At 37.2% G+C, this 16,828-nt stretch overlaps 1 protein-coding gene across 26 annotated transcripts in view; it reads left to right on the forward strand.

Moving 5' to 3' along the window:
* The window catches only part of DLGAP2 (DLG associated protein 2), a 448,809-nt gene that overhangs the window by 203,137 nt on the left and 228,844 nt on the right, over positions 1-16,828 (forward strand). For all 26 annotated transcript variants that reach the window (XM_072333743.1, XM_072333749.1, XM_072333745.1 and 23 more), the window contains one exon: positions 13,894-13,926. In XM_072333743.1, the coding sequence (XP_072189844.1) occupies positions 13,894-13,926 (33 nt within the window). The remainder of the gene's footprint in view (positions 1-13,893; positions 13,927-16,828) is intronic.

Below are 16,828 nucleotides of genomic sequence, written 5' to 3' on the forward strand. Positions count from 1 at the left end.
TGGCTGAGCCATGGTGACACATACCGAGATCCTGATCTTTCACTTCCTACTGTGGTATATTTTAAGTTCCCTGTCTTTCATAAAAAAATAAAAATAAAAATAAAAAATCTGAGTCATGCTTCTCTCAATTTTCGTGTATGGTATTGGTCTTGTTTCCTACGCTTAGACCAAGCTCCTACTGTGAATGAGTATTTCATTTATCTATGCTCTGAGTGTACTATCTCCAGGGAATTCATAGGAAGTTAGTAGCACTTCCAAAGAGCCTCATTGTGTCAGTAAGCATGAACACTTTAATGCAAAGCATTCATTTGTGGTTACGCATGTATGAACTTTTGCAGATGATTTACAATGGCAGTGCTTGCAGCATTAAAAAAAAAAAGAAAAAAAAAGAAAGAAAAAAGAAAAAAAAAAAAAAAAGGCAATATAGCAAAGAAACCACCTTTATAATTTTCATATATATCTGTTCCTCTCTCTCTACATCTGTTGGTTTTGGTTTTTTCAGCTTCTCACTGTATATGATCTTGTGTAATTATTTTAAGCCTTCCCTTTGGTTCTGTAGTGCTTGTTACCACTTGATACTGCCTATCTTACTCGGTAATAATTATGTTCATCCATCAAGTTGGCTTCTTCCATTCTAGATTGTTGTTACCAAGCTTTTCATCACTAAGCTCATTCTTCTTGTCTGTATATCTGCTGATCTAGATTTTGAAGGGGAGAATCTGTTTTTTTCATAGCAGACTCTCTTATTTCCAAATCAGCTGATCTAGATTTGGAGTTATTACAGTAAGGAGACATACTATGCAAACTATAATATGATAATTTGGGAACTGACCTGAAGCTTCGTGTGAGAGATGATTTCCTCACTCCTTTCAAATGCAATTTAACTTTTTCACACACATATTTCTCTGGTCCAATTATTGATATATTTATACCATAATTTACTGTTTGATTTGCATAATCAGATTATGTTTTCTTAATTGATAAAGTAATGTAAGGAAAAGTGAATGGATATTCTTTAATTTCCTTTATAATATTGTACATTTATATACTGAGTGGGCATTTAAGCATCTCGTATTCTGGGTCCATTTCAAAGTAGACACATTTTAAAAAGTGTATTATAGAGTACTTTGTTCTGATGAAAACAGTGTTAACAATCACTTGTTTAATATCTAATGCATTTAGCTGTTGTTTTTTTGTTTAGATTTGATATCCCCTGTGCTTGTGTGAAAGCATTCAGCGTCACATCCAGAACTGTACTTTGTTGTTACAAAAAAATGATGCTTAATTAATTAATTTCTTGTCCTAATACAACATGGGACCAAGTAGAACCAAACCCGCAAACCTAGTGAAAATCTTGTGAGCATTCAGAGCATGGAGAGATCAAAAATGTGTGTGAAGATATGTTCTATGAATGCTCTCACAGGACACATTCAGATTCCTCCAGGTGGTTTTGATGCTAAGTGAATTTTTGTTAGATTGTTATTTATGTCATTAAACTGGGTTAAAGGATTTATACCACAGTACTTCACTTAGGCCAGAGCATTTCTCAGTCTAATGGATAGATTCATGTTGTCACTGGTGCATCGTACCATTAGATTATGCAGACTGTACATTTATTAAGGGGGCTTGAGTTATGAAGAATTATATATATTGGGAAACTTGTTTACATTGGGACTCCATCTTAAGTAATGTTATGCTTTACTGTTTTTCAATCAAATTTGAGGCTCAGCTGTTTCTTGAGGGCAAATGGTACTTGTCTGACTGCACCACTCAATGACTGGATTATTTTAAATAAGAATACTTAAATAAATAGTGCTGAAAAATAGATGTGGTTAGTCATACTTCTATTTTTTCAAGGATGAAGTATTAAATCTGGCAGATAGCTGATTTCACAGCTGTGTGTGCCTGTTTTCTGTCTTTTAGTAGTTCAGTGGTGTTTCTGTGATTAAGAGAACGTTACCAAGTAGCAGTTTGTGACATTTATTTATGAGTAACTTTTGTATAACTGTTTTTCATTTTACTGTGGAAAGGTGGATCTTTACTTCTTCACTGTCTCTTGCAAGTAATTCAGTATGATACCCGCGGTGATAAGAATGCCCTTAGTTTCAAATTTTCAGTCATTTGCCCCTTAGTTCCATTTTGTATATAACTTAATGGAGGCCACTAACACTGTGGAAGTCACAAAATTTGTGTGATTATCATCTCCATATTCATCCCAGTCCTGCAGGTAAGCCTCACTAAAAGGCTGTTTGAGGGGTCAGTGCATGGAGTACAGTGCAGTTATGGAAAAGAAAACTGCAATGAGCTTTTTGTGACTGAAGCAGATTTTCTCCCACTTAAATATTTGGGCAGAAAAGCAAATAGGATGGCAGTTTCTTGGCATTGTCTCTGAACACAGGATTATATATCTTAAAAGAGAAACTGCTCAGTTAACCTGTGATTTTTCTTCTGTGCCTTTGATTCCACTATCTTGTTAGGGAGTAAAGAAAACGTTTTGTTATTCTGAGATTGAAAGAGATGTTCTCAGTTACAACAGAAATTTTACTTAATGATTTTGGAAAACAAAACAACACGAAACTGATAGTGACAAACTGATTTTGCTGTGAACTCGGTTGACTAATCTGAAAATTTTCAGGCACTTAATAGGGGACTAGTGTCTTTTAATAGTCCCAAAAGTGATGCGTAATTATCTTGAACTTGTGTTTGACACAACAAAGCATTTTATTTCCAAAATGCAATAACATTCAGATGGAGCTAGCAGCAGTATCCTGCCCTTAGGCTGGGCTTGTCCATGAATGTTTGTTCCAATTATGATAATATCAATGATTTTTACTTAATTAGTAGGGTACATTATGCATTAATTCCAGCCTGAGAGTTTTATGAGTATATTAATAACAATGTCTTAAGTACTTATGTGGTTATTACGTGGTTTATATCATTATTTCAATGATTTTTATGAATTGGACAAAAACATCTTGTAGGAATTTTGAGTGTTTACACTTCATGCTCCCCAAAGATTCTAAATAGTGTATCTTGATGTATGGTGCTTAACAGTTACAACCATGACATAGTGCAGGTGGACAATTCACACACTTTTTACTTAAACCTTGGTGTTCCTTTTGATAGTTTTGCTGTGTATATAGACTCCCTATAGTGCAGAGCTGGACTTTCTTGTAGCTGACTATTGAAGAAATCACCAGACCATGGCAAAAGGGTTAAGGAAGAGAAGGTCAGATCACTGAGAGGAAATATTGGCTGTAATATAAAAGGTGGTCAGCTGCAAACAAGTATTCATAGCTGTGTACATGACAGATTCAAATAAATAAAAAGACAACTACTCATATAGTTAAAGAGAAATAACTTGAAATCTTTTGTTTCAGCTTTGCTTTTCTCTACTTAAAGCTAAATTTTTGAGTGTTTCTGAAAAAAATGCAGGGTGTTTTAGTTGCTGATTTCTGTAGCGTTTCAGTTTCAGCTTCATGCAATAGTTTTGGACTCTCAGCTCCTCGATTTTACATCCTTGTCAAAAGATCTCCAGTTCTTGTTAATGTTCGTTTTGTTGCAACTGGAATTTGGGATCGTTTCTGCTTTTGAATATTTGCCATTCAATAAAAAATTTCCAGATGTGCCCAATTTTAGTTGTTCCAGTATAGGGAACCTGGACAGGTGTGAAGTCTCACTGCACCAGCACACGTGATGGGCTTGGAGCTGAAGTTAGCAGCTGTTTTACAGAAAATTCTGTTAAACCAACTGGAGAGTTTCTGTTACCCCAAATAAATCTTTATTTTCTATTGGAAAATCTAAAATTAAGTACCGTTCTCATTTTGAGTTCAGGTCTGAGTCCCACAGTGAGCCTTTGGAATGGTCACAGCAGTGGTCATGTTTATGAATCCAGTAAGATGGAAATGTTTCAACTCATCCAGAGAGTCCTGAGAGTGTTCAAGCACATTTAAGTCTATTCACTCTCAAAGAGTTTTCATACCTTATTTATTAGCACTTGTTTGGTGACAAAGGCTATACAGATTATTTTTTTTAATTGCCTGGTGTTTCACATGATATTTCTATGTCTTGCGTATTTGCTCACTCACTGGAAGATCACATCCTTTAATGGAGAGCAGAGGTTACATGGTAGCTGTTTTCATAAGGCATGCAGATATACTTAGCAGTGCCATTAGGTCTCAAAAGTCATCGTAGACTGGTCAGTACAGAAAGGATAACTCAGGGCTCATATAAGCAAGTTTGTTCCCTCCAGCATATACTGACAAAGGAATCCATAGCAGCTTCCTTCTCTGCACAATAGAAATGGCTTGTGTGGCATGTCAGGCCTTGAACTATGGTCTATACCTGTTGGGAGACATTACATATTAGAGTTTAGTGCTATAACCTCCTCAAGTAATCACTTAGCATGTGAGATCACTGCACATTTGGGACTGGACCAGTTCAGAGCTTTAGGTTATATATCAGTCCTTTCATGTTTGAGGGCCCTTGTATTGGGATTTCTGCAGTGAGTCTTTGCAGCAATGAATACTAGCTGTGTACTGAACTGCATTAGTACAACCAGCAGGCTTTGAAGGAGGTAATTATTCCCCTTTTTTTCAGCACTTGAGAAGTTGTGGTTGTGTCTAGTTCTAGACCCTGCTCCACCGTAAGACACAGACAAATTGGAGTGTGTCACCAGTACAGCCACGATAAGGTTGTGGTACTGGAGCACATAGTGCACAAGGAGACGCTGAGAAGACCTGGGTTTGTTCAGCTTGAAAAAGAGAAAGCTAAGAGAAGAGCAGTCCTGAATGCTGTCCTCAGCTGCTTAATGGTCATAGCAGAGCCAGATATAGAGCCAGATATCTGATGAAGCCAGACAACATGCAGAGTGAAAGGACAAGAGGAAGTTTAGGGATGTTGCAGCAAGGAAAACTGCAATTAGACAAAGGGTAAAACTTATTCATGTTGAAGGTGATCAAATACCACAACGGCTGGCCAGATTGATTCTTGGTTCTCCTTCCTGGTTGGTTTTCCAAACTGGAGTGGACAAAGCCTTAAGCAACCAAATGCCACTTTGCAATTGACAGTACTCTGTCTTCAGGGCTAGAATCAAGACTTCTATTCCAGCGTGTATTGTTCTAAGTCAATATGTGTTACTGAGTTTACGTAAAAGACATCATTCAGCGGTCTTGGCCAGCAAGCTGTCTCTTAACCTGACATGATGACTTCTTGATGACTTTATCTCTTTTCTTATTAAACTCAGTTTTACCCCTTCTGATGGTTGCATCATGGTCTTTCACACCTTCTGTACACCCTTGGTATTTCAAATGACCTCCTTAAATCGGTTTGCCAGCTACTCACCCCCTTCAAATCTTTTCGAAATCTGATTTCAATATGAGAGATAAGAATGAGAAAGGTGAGAAAAAATCAATTTAACCTTCACAGTATTAGACTATGTGATCTAGTCTATAACTGTGCTGTCCCATCCTATATTTTTTGCTATCTTTCTGTCAGATTCTTTGTTATATCACATTCAGCTTGGATTTGTACCATTTTTACTTATTCTTAGGAGACACTGAAATTTTTGGCAAGATCTCATAAAGTGAGAAAAGTAAAAGAAGAGGGGAGGAAAAGACAGAAAAGGAAGAATGGTGATATATAGCGTGGTAATTTTTTACATTTAGTATGCTGTTGAGGTTTGACCTCGTGTCCACCATAATCTGCTGAGACTTGCATTTGATTCCAGAGGGGTTATGAAGCAAACCTGAGGTGCAGAATGTCTTCAGCTTGGTGTTTTGCAGAACTCTCATGGGTCCACACTCAGTTTTTTGGTTTCCTCTTTTTGGTGCTTTTCGTAAAGATGCAACAATGTGATCAGCAAGTTGGTGAGTGATTTTTCCCCTCAGTTTTGAGAAATATGACTGACTTTAAACACAGAATGTCAAATACTGGAAAATGAGTATAAAAATGAGAAAACCATGTAAATTTGCCTTTTTTTAAGCACATCTCAGGGTTTTTTGTTGGTTTTTTGTTTTTGTTTATTTATTTATTTATTTATTCAGAATATCAGAACTCTTCAATACTGTGCATTTGAAAAGTGTCAGCAGTGTGCTAAAGCGCGTACATTTTATTACTGTGTTTATAGCAGCTGCTCTAAAAACAAAGTATTTGTGTTCAGTTCACCAAGAGAAACACTAGCATGTGTATTTATTTATTTTTTTCCTTGAGTGGTTTATATTTTATTTGCTTTTTTGTGAAAATATGTGCGTGCCTGTTCTCATCCTTCTTTTCTGAAATCTCTTCTGGCTGACTTAATGCACACTCAATGTACAAATTCCATATGGAGGAGGATCTGATATGCAAGTACTGTGAATAGGTTCTGGCATTGCTTTGAGCATAAACTTTATATTTTTCATCCGGGGAAAATAATGGGCTTTTGGTGCTTGCTTTATACGTTTGGTTGCATGTCAGTTTGTTTGCTCAAAATGATACAAAATCAGCTGCCAGGTTGGTTGATTCTTCTTCTGCTTTCAGCTCATTCTATTTTAATAATGGCTATTCTATAGTCTATTTTTATAATTTAAACTTCTTTCAGACTCCTCTTTTCCCAGGGCAACTCATTTCCCTTGCTCTATCTTTCCCAATATAGCCCAGCTGCTATTCTCTCATAGGCAGCTATTTTTCTGTTCCTCCAAAACTAGAGTGCATATTTGTTTCCCTCTCCTCGCCTCCAAGACCTGATCATGAGCAGTAAAAGGCCCTTTTTTTCTTGTGAATGCTCCAGTAAAAAGAAAAGATTCAAGAAAGCTGTTCCCTATGGCAGAAGTTACAAACTTGGGGAAATCTCCTCTGGGGAGTAGTCTGCAGTGAGAAGCAGGCAGGTGCTCAGGAAAGCAGGCTTTTACACTCAACAAGAACTGCTTGTAGAAATGGTTCCAGAGGGATTAAATGAATTTCTTGGCCACAGCTGTTATGAACTGTTGCTGTTATGGCCTTTTTCAAAATGTTCTACATGATGAATTGACTCCTGGCAGTTATTGTTACATTTAAACACAAGGGTTTTCTTTGCAAATAAAAAAAGAGATCGAGAGATATGTATGCATATGCATGTAAATATGTTTAATTCCATACATTTCTTTTGGTTACATAACTCACTTGAAACTTTTTAATTCTTCTGTAACCGCTGAGGGACAAAGGGCCGTAATAGTATTTGAGTCCAAATATATGTAGATTCTGTTCTTTTGGCACTATTTACCAGCACTCCAAATACTGTAAGAAATAAATTGGTTATAGCATTGTTTTGATTCTTTTTGCCCCTCCGTAGTTTCAGACAAAGAGTTTGAAGGAGTCTGGATCACTTTGTGGATTTCAGTTGGTTTACATGGATTACATGGATGGTATGAGCAGGGCCCTTACTGCAAAGGTAGACCAATAAAGTATCCTTTTGTGTTATTGAAAGTGCCTCTATCGCATCCATGACTGTAAGGATAAAGTGAGATCTCTTTTCATGCTGGAAAATAGCGATGCCCGAAATCAGGCCAGTGGCACTCTTACAAGTATAACAGTTTGCAGGAGTGTAATAGTGGAAGGGTTCCGGTGATTTACTGTGTTCATTGTGGAGCACTTTAAGACAAGGCTAAGTTGCAAAGAGTACAGAGGAGGACAGCAAGCATGAGATGGCCATTAGAAACCACAGCTGGAAAAAGTGAATGAACAAGGCTTAAAATAGTAAAACTAGACTGGAAGAAAACAATGAACATCTGAAATAGAATCTTTTTTTTTTTTTTTTTTTTTTCTAAGTACATTAGAGATTTTATTTTCCATGTACATAGTGAATACCAATGCCTGTTGGTACTATTCAAGAAGAAATCTATCCTACTGCAAAGATAATTTAGCAACAGAGATAATTTATCTGAAGGCAGTTGCATTCCCTGTCATCAGAAGTTTGGAGGGAGCATTTTAGAATAAATAAAGGGAAAAAATATAGGGAATGTCCGGTGTACTTTGCAGAAGGTTGGACTAGATGGGTTTTGTAGGTGTCTCTCAATCACTTACCTACATGCATGACAGAACACAGAGTGGGCGATGTCAAGAGGATTTGCTCTGGCTTCATTGTGAAACAAGAAATGATTGCAAAGGTGAGATTCCTGGCAGACATGAGAAAAAACTGCAGTGTATCCTATAGATTTATTGCATCAATGTTTCACCTGATGGTATTGTGCAACAGTGAGATATTAACAGGAGGAAGAGACATAAATAAGGGCAAAATGTGTAGGAGAAAAAAAATAGGCATGAAAATAGAGAATAAAAAACAGTTATAGTACAGTTGGCTTGTATTGCCATTATTATAGCCATGTTTAGATACAAATATTAGTCTAAAATCCTGGAAATGATGAGAAGTCTTACAGCTGGCCTTAAATTAGGTCTTGCTTTTCAGCTGCCCGAATTCTCAATATCCTGCATATCTACTCTGTGTTTCCTTAATTGTGGCAGAGTTCCATTTCACCATCAGCAGTAAAAAGACAGTGAGGAAACAGTGTGAAAAACTGTTGTATTTCTTGCCACTGGAACTGCATTTTGAATATATTTATTTCTTATTGTTATTATTATTATTATTATTATTATTATTATTATTATGTTGCTAAAATGAAAGGGGTAAAAAAGAAATATGAGAATTGTTTTCAATGAGGTCAACAATACTGTGCTTGTAGTTAAATTTAAAATCCTATAGAGAAGGGTTGCAGATGGCCTCTGGTACTATCGGGCAGAAAGAGAGCCAGAAAAGGCATACAGATCTGAATCAGGGATATAACACTGGATGTAAGCTGTTATTCAAGGGGCAATCATAAGGGCTGAGAGCTTCTATTTTCTGAACATGATGCTGAGGGGACAGATTATCCCCAGTACTGCTTCTGACCTTTGCGTGAGTTCTTGTCATACTTTCACTTGTATATATCTAGGTCAAAACTCATCCAGGTCAGACTCCATAATCTAGGTAAGCCCCATTGAGAGTATAGTGTACTTCAAAGCGTAGTTAACTGGGAACCATATTTCCTTTAAACAGATTTCAAACACTACTGATACTGTTTTGGTTTAGTTCTGATATGTTACATAATTTGCACGAGCACTTTAAATAGTAATTTAGTCATAATATCTATTCTATGACTTTCTTTTGGCTCATATATTGTTGTCTTTTTCATAGCCCCTTATAGTGGATTTTATTGTATTTACACCAACTGTACCTAAAAAGAGATTCACAAAGCAGGGAAAGATGAAAATGTTTAGTGGAATAATTTATCTTCACTTTAATTTAAAACTCAATCTTGAACTCAGCTGTTTTGGAAACTAATGTTGTCTTTTGCATGGCTGTGTTTATTAATTTTAGCTTTACTTATTACTTATGTTAGACATAAAAAATGTTCAAATAAAATAAAATTCATATTATTTGGGGAAAAGAAAGAGCCCATGCCTCTATGATAAATTTGTTCCTTCTTTGTTTCTTCAAACGATCTTCCTTGTGACCCATTTTGTCAGCAAGTTCTTGTATCTGGGAAGATTGTTTCTGTTGGCTAGACTATTTCAAAATGATAGAGTGAGATTAATAATATGAATATATTTCCTTGTTCTATTGATTTATGGGCTCCCGAATCTCCAAACACTCACCTGTCTTAGTCATTTTACTTCCAAGAACAGTGACAAAAGCTTCTCATATGTATGAGTGTTTGCAAGAATTAGCATCATCAAGTGAAGCTGATTAGCAGTGTGTTAAAAAGAAAGAATATCTCATGTGAACGCATCATCGGAGTACTTTAGATGAATCAGAAATCTGGAGGCATGATCCAGTAATAGGGAATAGTAGAAAGAGTGCTTGGGCAATATTCTTTTCTGAAATGTAGTAATGGATAGCTCTGATCTATTACAATGTGCAGTGGCTTAAGCATTTTCACTCTAGACTTTGTTTCACCCACTGTGGGCATACAGAAGTTGCCTGAGGCTGAGATTTCATGACTCCCTTGAGCTGATCCATGGTCTGATGGCGCCTGGAAACAATAGCCTCGGTCTGCCTCATTGTGCCAAGATTCCTCCCTTGTGCCATACATTAGCAGCAGGATAATTGCCAGGTGACTTGAGGCAGGGGACCAGTCTTATTAATACTTCATTTTATTCTTTTGCTTCTTTATGAAGTACGTAGGTTATGTACAGGCCAACAGCATTCTCCCACTGCAAATGCTAACGCTACATGGTGGGCTACTGTACAAGGTGGTCTGGTCAGCAGACAGAGGCATTGTTCTTTCCCTCTGGTGAGAGTACACCTGAATATACTGCATTTAATGTCTGGAGGTCCCTGCTTAAGGAAACACAGTGATACATTGGAGTGTCCTATAAGAGGGCTCTCAGGTCAGATGGACTTGACCTACAAAGAAAATACTTGAAGAAGCTGGGCTGATTTATTTCAGTAAAGTGGAGATTCAGTAGCAGCCTACATATGTCTGTTGCCTGCTTCATCCTCTGTGATTTCTAGGAGGTGGCTCTCAAAGCCCCATCTGAGCTGAATGTGGGTGGGAGCAGCCTTATTTCAGCAGAAGGCTGAGCTAGGAGATCTCAAGAGCTTACTTCAGTGACCACTTCTACCTTGACATTAATGTTACTGTGAAGACAGAGCCTGCGCCTAAGTTCTGTCACAATGCACACAAAGAAAAGTGTGCACTTATAAAAGGTGATTTACCTTATTCTAATGTAGATTTCCACCAATTAATAAATCTTTAGATATTAATTTATATTTGAAACATGAATGAGGGCATGACGGGTGATCTACCCAATCTTAGGTGACACGCATCTCAGCCTCAATACTGGCATTTCACCCGATGGAGTAGTAACTTTTTATACTGTTGTTATTGTCCTTGGTTGTTGCCATCTCAGAGCTGAAATTTGAATTAGATTGAAAGGAAAAATTCCAAATTAGTTCAGGCATTGAGTACTTTGCTATCTTTCTGAGAGAGATCTTCTACCAAGATGCAGCAATTTCCTTCCAAAAGAAAAAAAAAAAAAAAAAAAAAAAAAAAAAAAAAAAAAAAAAAAAAAGTTGAAATAAGCTTCAATACCCAGCTTTTTTTTTTTTTCTTTTACAAGATTTTAAGATGTCTGTATGCTTGAGAAATGTAAATGTAGAAATATCTAAGTGTGATATTCAGATAGGCTTGCAAATATATGGCATGCAATCTTTCAACAATTACCAGAGGATCTGTGGATCTAAATAGACTTAATCATTTCCCACATCATATGGAAAGGGACAAGACACATAGCCTTCCCATAAGCTCAGTACCTTAAGCAAACACCTGGAAGAAAGCCAGAATGAGTGGCTGTCCATCAGCAGTTGTGTAGAGAGCTGGCAATCTTCTGGGCGACTTCCTGGCACCAGTCTCATCAGTAAGCCTTATTTTGAGTTAGGCTATTTTGCTGCAGATTTACAACAGTGCTATGGTATATTAAGGTCCTTGAAAGCCTCTAGAGGAGGGCACCAAAGCTGATAGAAGGGCTGGGGCAAGCTGAGGATGGGTGGGCTCTCTAAGAGAAGGGCAGGCCAAGGGGTGACCTCATTGCTCTCTGCAGCTCCTAAGGAAGGGAAGCAGAGGGACGTGCAGAGGTTTCTGGTCCTGGAAACTGATGGCAGGGTGGGAATGGCATAAGGGAGTGTCAGAGTGGGCACTGGGAAACCTTTCTGTATTGTCAGACATTGGAACAGGCTTCCTAGAGAGGTATTTGATGCTCCATGCCTGTCGGTATGCAAGAGGCATATGCATGATGCTGTTAATGCACTTCAACTTTTGCTTAACCCTGAACAGGTCAGACAGTTGGAATAGATGATATATGATAGCTGAAACAGATGACCTTTCCAACTGAACTGTTCTGTTTGGGTACTGGCACTGAGGTACAGTGATGGGGAGAAGAGGGAAGCTATTAATTTGTGCTGTTGAGTGGGGACCTTTGGAAAATGGTGTTGAGGGCTGCAAAAAATGTCAAGCAGTCTCCTTGGGCTGTAGCAAACCAGTGAAGCAGTTGTTAGCAGGACGTAGAAGATCAGCAAAAAGCCACGAGTTCAGAAACTGAGTTCCTGCTTATTCTTCCTTATCAATCAGGACAAGAAAGTGCAGACAGACAGGCAGCCCCTCTCAGTCCAACCTTAGAAAGTCTTTGAATTAAAAGTGAAAAAAATCTCTGCGCTGTTTCCTCTGCATCACTCCAGATTGCGACAAGTGCATTTTTCATCCAGCATTGGAAGAAAGAGCCCTGTGCTATCTGCCACTAAACTTTTTATGCTTTTTGCCGGTGGGTTTTCCCAAGACAGCCACTGGGGTGCTGTTTGCAGTTTGTCACTACTGCTGGATCTGTCAGAAGCCCAGTCAACAGCGTGTTTCACAGTGCCAGCCTGAATCAAAATTAATTCTTCTTTTCTTTCATGCAACTTTATGGTGTTTTAAAAACTGTGCTCTGTCTGTAGTAGAATGGCCTGAATAAACATTACTTTTCTCATACCTTTCCATCATGTACACTACAACCTCTGACAGTATTAAAAAGCAACAGCTATAATTTTTTTAAAACATGTGAAAGATGTAGGGTCGAGTACCTTTACAACACTGCAGGTTTTTTTGTTATAGGCTCTTATCTGTACGGAGAAAGTACTTCTAAATAACAGGCAGCATCACAGGGGCACTTTAAAGGTCAAATCATCTCAGTGCATGCATTTCATATTCTATGTTTCTGTTTTTGTTATTTATTTATTTATTTATTTATTTTCCTTAAAATCAAAATCACAGTTAATGTATGGTCTCTCATTTGGCATTCAAGAACAAAAAGCATCAGCAGGCTTTTGAGTTAAGGGATTTGCATATAACCAGGAGCACTGAACTGTTGGGGCTTTTTTTTGTTCTTAGCCTATATTAAAGTGTGCACGTGCTTGAGTGTGTGCCTGTGTGTATGTACATTTGCTTCAGAATACTTTTTGGTGCTGGAATTACCACTTTCCATCTGAGTGTTTAGAAGGAGATTCCAGGTAGCTGTGACTGTGAAATATACTGCACTACTGCTTTGAAGTAAGACTTTTTCCAGCTTTATCAGAATTGTCTACCAACTTGATTGTAGTCCCTTTGATTTCATTTGACTCTGTTGCTTGGGTTCTAAATAACAGCTTTGTTCTGCATCTTGATGCCAACACCTGACAAAACTCAGTCTTAAGCAAAGAATGCCTAAAGTGTTTCCTTTGTGTGTGCACATAGTTGTACATTATGCAATGTAATTTTTATGACAGACAGCTTCCAAATAGTTATGTGTAAAGAAAATAATAACTACACATTTAGAGACTCAGTGTTTATTATAATAAAGCTGCACTTCCCTCTTCTCTATACCTGAACATTTTGTGTAATATCACAGCACTTTTACGTTGACTATTTGACTTATTCATTTGCCTGCAAGGACTTGGAAGTCTTTTATGAGATAAGAATATAATAATTCCATTGCTTTTGCTGTTTACTTCCTCCAGTGCTAAAATATTGAGAGGCTTACACTCTATTTGAGTGGCTGCTGTCACTGATCTACAGCTACAAATACAAAAATGTTTCTCTAAACCCAAAAGTCCCGCTACCTGCGTTTGAGTGGAATATGTGGAGGTGCTGGTTACATAAATAGCGCTGGAGACTTACAGTTCTGCTTAGAAAATGTTTCTTGCAAAAACTCTCTTTTAAAAGTTATGTTGCAACTGTTAAAGAAATAGATGCTGAAAATGAAATTGTGATTTCCAAGCTAAATCTGAGTTCCTTAAGGTTTGTTTTGTTTGGACATAGTTACGACTTCATAACTCTACACCACACAGATCTTACAAGCAAGAAATCATAATTTTTCTCTTCTTCTTTACAGAGTCACAGTGTACACTCTGTGGGGAGCCTGAAGGTGAGCATATTTTCCTCTTCATTTTTCAAAGCAGCTAGTGGCGAACGCTAGACTCAAATGACATAATTCTAGAGGTTGGAAATGGTATCTGAGTGATGAGAATGAATGAAAGACATTCTTCCCTATAAGAGATGGCAAAAATGAGGTGAATTAAGCTGAGTAAAGCATGGTAGGTGCTTCAGGCAGGAAATATCTTAAAGGAGAAATATTCCATTAGAGCAAAAATGGTAATATTTATATCTTATTTTTTTGTGTGTTTGTCTAACTGATTTGGGGTAAGAGACACTGTGAAGAGACATCTAAGGACATCATTTTGCAGATGGAAAACAAAAGTATTGGACATAAAAGGGAAATGAGAAATTTTTTTTATATTTGGTATGATTTACAGAGAACAGAGGCTAACACATTTTAGCAGGTGAAGCGAATAAATATTGCTTTTGAAATAAGGGTAATTAAGCAATAACTGTTATGCAGTGCAAATATATGCCCAAGTGAGTATGTTTGGTGGTTGTTGTTTTGTTTTGTTTTTTTCCCCAAGTGATTAACTAAATGCTATGGTGAGACCCACAATTTACCTAAATATACACTGCAGTAGTGAGACCGTGATTTTTGAGGTGGGTCATTACTTTAGAAAATCCTTCTCTCCCTTTCTCTTTCTTCTCTTTTTCTCCTTTACACACACGATTGGGGCTGTTTTAAGAAAATGTCAAAAAAGTTAACCTTCGTTTCAGATCAGCCATCTGGAATCTTTCTAAGAAAAGCAGTCCAAAATAGCAAATGTAACAGCTGAGGCGAAGTACGTTCTTCCAAAAAAAAAAAAAAAAAATTATAGATGATGTGTGCTTCTCAAAGAGGTTCAGCTTTATATCTTCAAAAGTTTCTGAAAAACAATTCAAGCTTTTAACTTTCATAAATTTAGGAGGGAGAAGTTAATGAGACGAAGTCTGAAAGTGAGTGACACCTTGCAGCCAGTGACATAACTCAGTAAATTTATCATAAATTATCTGCTGGGGAAAATATAAACTAAAAGTTACATTTTCTTGGGACTTTGCATTCCTTTTATAAGTAGCCATTTCTTGTTTAGTTTGTTTTCTTTGTGTTGTGTTTGATAAATTCATAATGCCACAGCTACATACGTGGGAAGGAAAAATAAGGCAGATGTTTATTTGCCTTTTATGAGATATACCTTTCATAATAGGGTTGTCCAACTCAGAAGTTATACAGTAGATTAGTTCTCTTTTATTGCATACTATGTCTGCTGTTTCATTCTCCTTTCTGTTACTGTTCTCTCATACTACTTCCACATTTCAAACTTTATGCATAAGGATGGTTTAGAAAGGGAATTAAAATAAAATAAAATAAAGCAGTAGTAAAAATATTTATTGTGTATGCCGCTAAGACCATATAATCAAAAGATAATGATATGAATTGCTGTAGGAATGGTCCTCAGGAACATAATACTGTTTTCAGTTGTGTAGAAATTAACTTTCCCAAGAATTATGTGTCTTGGATCACCAAATTCCCCACTCAAATACAGCATTACTGTAATGCTACTTATTAATTCTATTAATTCTCCCCTCTTCATGGGGAGCCCTTCACAAAGATTTAGCAGTTCTGTAGTTCAGGAAGCAAGTTTGCCACACAACTACGGGGCAATTTAGATGCATTTCTTACAGAATTAAAAAGATTTGCTGTGGGAAGGAGATGTTTATTATTGATAATTTACGCTCCACATTGGCTGTGGAACTTGTAGATCCTTAAATACACACGTATGCTGTGTCCGCCCATGCAACCAGTCAAAAGAGAAAGAGCTGGTCAACACTGAAGTCTCTGTTTGAATGGTTGCCTTTTGTAAAAACTGAAAAGGCTTACATTTTCTGCTTCAGAAATCATGGGTTTGATCTGTGCTTTTTGACAAGGATGTCAGATGCCACACCTGTCAGTGTGAGTTGTTTGAAAACCAAAGAGACTGTCTTGTGCTGGGAGGAAACAAAATTTGCGGAAGGTAGAGGTGGTGCTCTTAATAAATCCTGTGAGTGCAGCTACTTTGGGTTGTTCCATCTCCCAGAAGCTCATAGCCAGGATGTGTTTTCAGGCAGATGACAGCTGGCAGGTTACACTGTCATGGTAAACACTACATTTTTCTCCTGCTCAACTTTGAAGTGAGAATAGCATGTTGTAGACACCTGTATGACTTGAGTCTTTGTGACCAGCACACCCTGTTAGAGGGGTGGTGTAGTCATGAGATGTTTCAACACAGTGACTTCCACGAAGCAGACATTCTCTTCTAACTTATGTCAGTTACCTATAGAAGTTCATGAAAGGGTGGTATTAATAAACATAATTTGCTATATTACCAAAATAACAGAGAAGTTAATTTTGTGGCTGTTAAGATATCAGTAGATCACTCTTATCTACTCAAAGACTGTGAAAGTGACAGTTTCTCTTCCAGACCTATTTTATATCCTATGCAGCTCCACTAGTGACTTACCGGTTTTCTTCATGACTTGAGTTGGATGGGTTTTGTTGTTGTTGGGTTTGTTTTTTTGTTTGGTTGGTTTGTTTTGTTTGTTGTTGTTGTTGCTGTTTTCCAGTATTTTCTCATTATTCTACTTCTTTCCTTCTGAAAGATGAATAGGCAGTCCTGTACAATACCAGCCCTTTTCAGCTTCTTAATAAAAAGTCACTTCTCTGGATCATTTGTAAAATAAACTTTATCTGAATACTAAAATCTGGAAAACATGCTAAATTGGCCTACCGCTGCGCAGAGCTTGTTCTAGTTGACTGTGAGAATTAACACAAGTTCTGGTTCTGTCCAGCATTTCTTTCTCAGAAAAAAATATTGATGATTCAACTTGCCTTAGGAAATCCTTTAGCCATCAAAAGCTAGAACCTATAGCTT

Source organism: Excalfactoria chinensis, chromosome 3, assembly GCF_039878825.1.
Source record: "Excalfactoria chinensis isolate bCotChi1 chromosome 3, bCotChi1.hap2, whole genome shotgun sequence".
NCBI classification, from domain to species: Eukaryota; Metazoa; Chordata; class Aves; order Galliformes; family Phasianidae; genus Excalfactoria; species Excalfactoria chinensis.